At 48.1% G+C, this 7,994-nt stretch overlaps 1 protein-coding gene across 2 annotated transcripts; it reads left to right on the forward strand.

Moving 5' to 3' along the window:
* The first annotated feature begins 632 nt into the window (after positions 1-632).
* On the forward strand, positions 633-3,891 carry LOC122394023 (cuticle protein AM1274-like). 2 transcript variants are annotated; one of them, XM_043390561.1, is made up of 3 exons: positions 633-773; positions 3,172-3,368; positions 3,502-3,891. In XM_043390561.1, exons 1-3 carry the CDS (start codon positions 765-767, stop codon positions 3,767-3,769), a joined length of 474 nt encoding a protein of 157 aa, XP_043246496.1. In that variant the 5' UTR covers positions 633-764; the 3' UTR covers positions 3,770-3,891. The 2 variants fall into 2 exon arrangements, with proteins under 2 accessions (XP_043246496.1, XP_043246495.1); XM_043390560.1 differs by lacking the exon at positions 633-773 and having other exon boundaries at positions 3,086-3,368.
* The last annotated feature ends 4,103 nt before the right edge of the window (positions 3,892-7,994 follow it).

Here is a 7,994-nt window from a genome sequence, read left to right on the forward strand (position 1 = left end):
CAACAGCAAAACAGACCTCAAGGTAGTGAAGGTTGATCGTATATGAAGTCATGTATGGTATATGGGGCCATTCCGACCCGTTTTAGTGGTAAAAACAGGGAGTTGATTTTTCCCCCATTGACTTATAATGGGGAGGTCGCGAAATTGACCTGACCTTAGGTCACCGACACCAAAATTCCGAGATATACAAATTGCAGCTACTAATGACCTAATCACATCCTGCGACTTTCAAAGGCCTCCGACATCTACTGTAGCTCTGGCACGGTGACAAAGTTGCAAAAAAGTGGCTTGAGGTTGGGTCATTCAAAGTGACCTGGTGACCTAACCTTAAAAGTTAGGGGGTTCAAAATTGCACACCATGTGTAAAATTGATGAGAAAATAGTCGTACCAAATTTCGCGGCGCTACGCGCCGCGTTTTTTCCGCTATCCGCGAAAAACCTCAGGGGGGCGGATATCCGCCCCCCCGTCGGTGCGCGTGTTAATACATATACCTAGCGATTTGAAAAAGCTACAAGCTACTCAAATGCCCAATTCATTAAGAGCCCATAGATCAAGACGCCGCTCCTGAAACGAGCACCCGCCAACGCCTGTCTGACCGCGCGGTGTTGCGGTCATCCGCGTCCTCCGGTAGGGCTGGCACAATGTCGCGGACCGGAGCTGACCATGAGGGTGTGGTCAGTCGGTCAGCGGGCAGGCACTCCTATATAACGGCGGCCACCACCGCTAGCGGCACCAGTTCAACACACAACCAGTTCGCAGCAACATGAAGGCCGTAAGTATGCGCCCTTTTTGCAGAGTAGGGCTTCTTGAGAACCTTGATTTAGTATGAAACTATTTGCAGCGTGTTTAGCATCAGGTTGTGCTTAAAGGGACAGTATCACCATTTTGATGAAATTTGACATTGCATAGGCCCCACCTTTCTGGTCCGGGAACTGAAGACCGATCCTCGAAGCTCCACACCGTTATCCCGCTATCGCCGCTCAAAGTAAGAAAGGTGTACTACACTTTGAATCGTGCTTCACTATCTTCACTGTTTAAATGTTTGCGCCGTTTTGAATTGACCGCCAGTAATAAAACTTTTACCCTGGTCATTTCATCAAATTTTATAAAGCCAAAACGTTTTCGCACTTATTCATCACCGTTAAATTCATTAAATAGTCGTAGGCAATTTCCGCTGTTTCCTTCGGATTCTAGCGGCTCAACAAAGGAATTCCTTCAGCTTGAAGGAATTCCTTCAGCTTGTCACGTGATATCTTCTGGGCAATACCTAATACTGCCTTTCCCTAACGACAACTCAATCAGAAGAGCTGCCGCGTAAGCGTAGCGTCAATAATGTATTATCTGCGCCAGTTCTGTAGTAATTTCGCAGGCTTCCAAAGTGGCGGCCATGCTTGTAGTGGTGGTTCGCTCATGAAAATGACTCGCTCATGAAAAAATATTTTTCACCGAGTTCGGTCCTCAAACTATGTTTTTTCTGATTCAGAAAAATGAGAAATGCTAGTAAAAAAAATCAGCTCCATACATTGATTTTTTTCGATGGTACTGTCCCTTTAAATCAGTTTTATTACCATTCTTAAGTTGTAGCTATACATAAAACACTCATATGTACAGTCGTGTACAGGTTGATGGTCCCCTACTCTTTATCCACCGGGTTCCTATGGCTCAGCATTGGCAGCAGCCGCCTGGTACCGGTAGGCTGTGCCGCATGACCCGAGAGTGCAGCGGCACAGTCTACCCACGCCGTTTGACATCTGCTCGGGTCGCCGGGTGGAGCGCTTTGTAGACCAGCTGTCGCGTCAGACCAGCGCGGGGGGAGCGGGCTCGTCTCGGTGGTTGGCGTGGGCTGGCGAGTGGTGTGGGGCGTGTTGGTGGACCATGGGGGCTGGGCGGGTGTGTGTGGTCACTTGCTGCATTGCACATTTTGCGTCGCTTAACAATTGCATTCCTGTTTTTGCTAAGCACAATGCACGGAAGACCCAGCGAATATAATTTACTTGTGCATTGTGCAAAACGTGATTTGGCACGGTATCGAGGCAATCATAGGTCTTGTGCCACATATATGCATGATATTTAGGCAATACGCTTATGAAAATGGTAGATTGATCGGATTGATCCTGGATGTCAATTCGTATGCTAAATGTCGACATGTATTAAATGAACGAATGAATGAATCAATCAATCAATCGACAATCGACATGTGGGTATAAAACCGTATAAATGGCTCGCAACCACTAAAATCAAACCAGATCCTAACTCGGAAAAGTAGCCGGAGCCCCGATGAGGCTCGAACCGGGACTCCACGTTGAAAGTTTTGCAAATGATCCATCATCATTCCACCAAGCTAGAGCGACCGGCACCCGAAACCACAAAAACATTCATTGACTTTGCTCCCGACCTCCCGGCCCCGCCGCCCGCCCGGCCAGACTTTGCCCCGGCCGTGGTCACCATCCGGTGTAGCTCAGCGTAGGAGTGCTGGACTGTCAAACTGACCGGCAGTGAGAGGCCCGGTTCGAGACGCTTCGCGTGCTGGATGTTTATTTCTGTGTCCGAGGCTATGCGATTAGTCCACTTTTCAGAAAGATTATTTGGTGACAGGTCTGTTTTCTTTCTTTGCTGCAATTCATGAGGAGACCGTATGGACCCTTACCTGTCCTTTCGCACCCCACTTGGGAGATGGGTGTTTAAACCCCCCTGGGTTTTGTGATATCTATAAAGCGAATTTTTGGAGGGTGGATTACGATCGGTTCTATGCGGCAAGTGACCACACACACCCAGCCCCAGGTCCGCTCACTCCCTCCCCACATCACCCCCGCCCCACACCACACTCCAGCCCGCCTCATCCACCGAGCCGAGCCAAATAGACAGGCCTGACCCTTACCCCCCCCCCCCATCCCCCCAGCCGGTGTAACGCAGCGTCCGGTCAAATCGCTCTACCAGGCGACCCGAGCCGGTGTCATACAGTGTGGGTAGGCTGTGCCGCTTCACTCTCGGGTCATGCGGCACAGCCTACCGGTACCAGGCGGCTGCTGTCAATGCTGAGCCATAGGAACCCGGTGGATAAAGAGTGGCGGACCATCAACCTGTACACGACTGTACCTAATTGCTGGTACGCTTCAGCTACAAATTACGAAACGTCATATTCACTATTCAATGGAATGATTTTCCTTCAGTTCATCATTGCCGCTCTGGCGCTGGTGGCCGCCGCCGACCGGCCGGCGTACCCGACCCCGGCCTACGGCCCCCGGCCCGCCTACCCGGCCCCGGCTCACGGCAGCTACAAGCCCATCGCCATCCTCGAGGAGGAGAGCGTCCACCCCGGAGATGGCACCTACAACTTCCACTTCAGCACCGAGAACGGCATCTACAGGTCAGTAGGTACTGGATATGCTTACATTTAGGTACAAATTGGCGGCCACGTTGCTCTGGCGTGGTATAAATGTTTCCATAACCCAAGTCACCCAGTTAGCCATGCAGTACTAAGGTTTTTCTCTACCGTACAGGTCTGAGAACGGCGTGCCTCTGCCCGGCTACGGCAAGAACGCCTACGGACAGCCCGAGGGCAGTTACCGCCAGGAGGGCTCCTGGAGCTACACCGACGGATACGGAAACCCCGTCAAGGTGACATTTGTCGCCGACGACAACGGCTACCAGCCGTCCAGCGACATCCTGCCCACCCCGGTGCCCACCGAGTACCCGACCCCCGAGGTGGACACCGCCTACGTCGAGCCTGCCTACGGCAAGCCCGCCTACCAGCCCGCCTACAACTAAGGTCACCCATGGAGTACAATAGTAGTGATTCATTTATTGTATTTATTTGATGTTTGTGTGTAATTTATGCATTCATCATTGTCCACGTCATGAACAAAATAAACGTTTCAATGATTGTATTACTTCTGAATAGCATTCCTTGGGATGCCAGGTGGCGAATGTGTGTTTAAAACGCCCTTCCCCCAGCACGGCGCGAGTTTAAAGTGACCATCCCACCTTAACATTAGTTTTGAGTTGAGATAGCCAAATTGGTGGCCATGGCCTGCCAATACCGGTTTGGGCACTCACAGCATCGAAAAATGCTTTAATTCGGAGATATGGAATTTCAAACTTGCAGTTTTCGGATTCTAAGGGGCTAATGCATTGAGATGCCCCCTTAGAATTTGTGACGTCAGCGGTGATCCAACGATTTTAAAACTTTATACTAATATCTTTGTGAAGCAGTGGTGGATATATGCTATTTGCGCGCAACATCTGCCGCAAACGCCGCACTTCCAAAATGAAGTCGCAGGAACAGCGGAGATCCCTAAAAGTAAACAAAAGTAAAAGTCTAATATCTTGAAAACCGGTGAATATTTTTCGGAGAAATTTGGTATATTCTCGTTTTTGCTCTTTCTGAACGAGCGACATCACTTTCATGCATATTCATTAACTTTTTTGAAGGTGGAAGGGTCCCTTTAACCCTATTAGTGGCAGGCTCCTGGCTACCCCTATTAGTGGCAGGGGGGGGCTGTTTACGACCCCCCCCCCTTGATATCTCGAGATCTAACGGGCCGATTTTCAAAATTCAAACGGCATTCGATTTCACTCAACGTGATCTACATTTCCTAAAAATAAAAATTAAAAAATGTCAATAGGGGGGGGGTAGAGGGGGGTAAAAACGGGCAAATTGCAGATACATTTTAGACTGTTTATCACGGCCAGGTTTCTGAACCAATCCTAGCGCAACTTTTGCCGATCGATGGAGAATGAACCAGGAATTCACATGGATCCTAAAAATATGCATTTTCAAAAATCATAGGCGGATACAGATAATTGAGATTGGGGGTACACAAAAAGTATAGTAAATAAGGTTTTTGTTGGTACTGTTTCTAAAAAGGGTGGCAATGGTCTTGTTATGTTACAATTTTCTTATGAGAAAACGACTACAATTGTATTGGTCATGCATAGGCGGTGTCAGGGCACCTATGTTGGGAGGTAAAACATAACCCCCCTTTTGGACGCCTGGATCCGCCTATTATAGCAAAAACGTGTCAAAAGAGGATGCACAATAACTTTGTATATGTTATCACATGATACCTTTCATTCAATGTTCGTAAAACTGGTGTATACAGTTATAATACATCAGCATCGTGATCTTCGCCCCAAATGACTCGCTTCACGAATAGGACCCCCCAATTCCCAGTGCTCTGGAGCCGCCCCTGGTAAAGGTATGAACTTGAAATTTTCAGGGAATGTGCCCAATTTAGTTTTAGGAAAAGTCAGAAAATTTCAGCATCGTAGCTTCAGCGGTTTCGGAGATATTCCCGAAAACCCTGAGGGGTGGATAAAAACAACCCCCCCCCCTGCCACTAATAGGGTTAACCACTAACCAGGGATGCGGAGCGGTGGAAATTTCAGACGGCTCCGACTCCGGCTCCGGCTCCGGGTGAAATGCCATGGCGGCTCCGGCTCCGGCTCCGAGTTAACCCGCGCCCCACTGGGGTCTGTGTATAACACGCCCTACTGGGGGGGGGGGGCTATTCATAGCCCCCCCCCTCCTAACTCCGAAACTACTGGGCTGATCGTCAAAATTCAAACGGCGTCTGATAGCCCCGGAAAAACTGTCGAGCGAAACCTAATTTCATTGACCTCGAGGTCACTGATGACGTCACAGGTCAGGTCAAAGTAAAAATTATTAGCATTTTGGCTTGTTCACATTTTGGGCTCTGGCCGCCGTCTTACAAGTCAGATCATGCTCATTTTTGGTTTCCACACTCGTGAACAGATGCTCTAGATACCTTGAGGGTACCAAACTTGTACTTTGATTTTCAGGTCAGGGTCAGGTCATCAAAGGTCACGGAAATATTATATCATGCGTCGGTCACGTGACACATGTTTTATGGTCCATTTAGGCCATAGATTTCGAATTCGATGTCGTCTGTGTCATTTGAGGTCATTTTGAGTCGAAGTTAGCTTAGGTCAGGTCACTTTCAGGTCAAAAAGGTCAAATTTTGAAGTTTAAATTTTTCAACAAAAAAGGTGTCTATTGGATGCAGTTTGAGCTCAAGAACACGATGGTGCCATTTATATTGGTGTACGATGTCAAATACGTACTGAAAAATTGATTTGAAAAATTAATAATTGTGAATTTTTTGCAATAATGCGTATAACTTGGCCATTTTTGAAGATATTTAGCTAAAACTTGCTAGAGTTAGTCATAATCATGCGTTCTGTCACATATATTCCGGTTTTTTCGAAAAGTCAAAAACTTTTTGAAAAAATATAAAAATATAAATTTTGAATATTATTATACAAAATTTTCAAAATTTTCAAAACTTTGAAAATCCGAGATACCAGTTTGATAGCGCGGTCAATTCTGAGTCCTTTCATGCAAAGAAATTGGATCTAGCTTAAAAACTGAGCTCTTGGGAGCGATTGCCGTGGTTCAATGTTTTGCGTCGAATTCGGACGAACATGACGTCATTCTGACGTCATTTCCGGCCGACCTATGGTAGCTACGAAGTTCAGATTTTGACACAAGGTGTCAAATTGATGCAGCCAAAGGTACTGAAAGTTTGGCGTCGATCCGTCAAGTGGTTTGGAAGTTATTGCGGAAAAACGGGAGGGGGGGCTATAAATAGCCCCCCCCCCAGTGGGGCGCGGGTTAAATGGTCCGGCTCCGGCGGCTCCGGTTCCAATGCTCAGTAGGTAGGCATATTAAATACGGGTGGCCGAAAAAAGAAGACGGGATTGGTGCACGTTGCTTCTGCATTTGCATAACAAGGCCATTTTCATATTTTGAATACAGCATGTTTTACTGCACCTGGAACTGCAAGTTCAAGGCAGTTCGGTTTGACAAACCGAACTAGGTCAATAAATAATTGTTTTCTCTTCAAAAAGGAGCAAAACCGGCGAGAAAACTAAATTTGGGGGTACCCTAGGTTGATCTCTATCATGGTGTGCCCCCCCCCCCCCCCCAGTCTGAAAGTAGTTCCCGCGCCCCTGTTTTTGACAGCTCCCGCTCCGGCTCTGGCTCCGGTTTATATTGTTCACGGCTTCGGCTCCGGCTCCGGGTGAAGGGGTTTCACGCATCGGAACCGGCAACCTTTTATTGGTTCCCCCCATGTACAGAAATTACGTTACACAAAGTTACTCTACAATGCCCGCCTGCCACCCGGGTGCATTAAACTAAGCGGCCCGTATCGATTGTTCGTTCACGTTCACCGTGTATCAGCCCGGCATCTGCCTTCACCCAATTCAAAGATTTGACTCACATTCCCATTACACTGTATTTTGGTCTTGCGGGACAAAGTATTAATCTCTCGGATCCTTTCTCTCACGCACATTATACACATCACACTTACAATCGCTCACTCATATACGCCACGCGCCTCGCCGGTTAATCCAGAATTGGAGGATCAAAAGCATGCGATAGCATGCTTTTGCATCCGGAAATTCCCATTGGTGGGTCGCTGAAAAAAAGTTCGGCTGAACCAGCCCCACGGACGTATAAATAAACTGGACCCGCAACCACCTCCATTCAGGTGAAGCCGACGAGGCGCCATTTTACGTTGCCAAAAAACCGTGCTCTGGAAGGTCATCGAGCCAATACAATTAGAATTGCGTCCAAACGCATGATCGGATCGAGATGCTGGTGGTACCGTTCGACGGGTAATTCCTTGAGGCAGGTGATGATGGATGTCACATGTCACCCGGTGTCACATGGCGCGTGCCACGTGCCAATAAACTTACAAAGGGCAAAAACCTTTAAGCGACGCCTCAAATCAAACGAAGGGCGGCACAGGTGCTAAACTCACAGGTCACATGTCCCAGTGTTCGACCACTAACATATGGTATGCTCGGCATCAGGGGGTGCGGAATGCACGCGCTAGTGGCGAAAAACATGTTTTGAGGAGGCATCCTCCGATTCCGGAAAACCTTGACCTAGGCACACCAAATTTGGCACACTGACACTACTGGACACGCGCTTTAAGGTGCTGTACAAATAAGCGTGCTGGGGTAC

The sequence above is a fragment of the Amphibalanus amphitrite genome, unplaced genomic scaffold (genome assembly GCF_019059575.1).
Source record: "Amphibalanus amphitrite isolate SeventyFive unplaced genomic scaffold, NRLGWU_Aamphi_draft 000568F_arrow, whole genome shotgun sequence".
Taxonomy (NCBI): domain Eukaryota; kingdom Metazoa; phylum Arthropoda; class Thecostraca; order Balanomorpha; family Balanidae; genus Amphibalanus; species Amphibalanus amphitrite.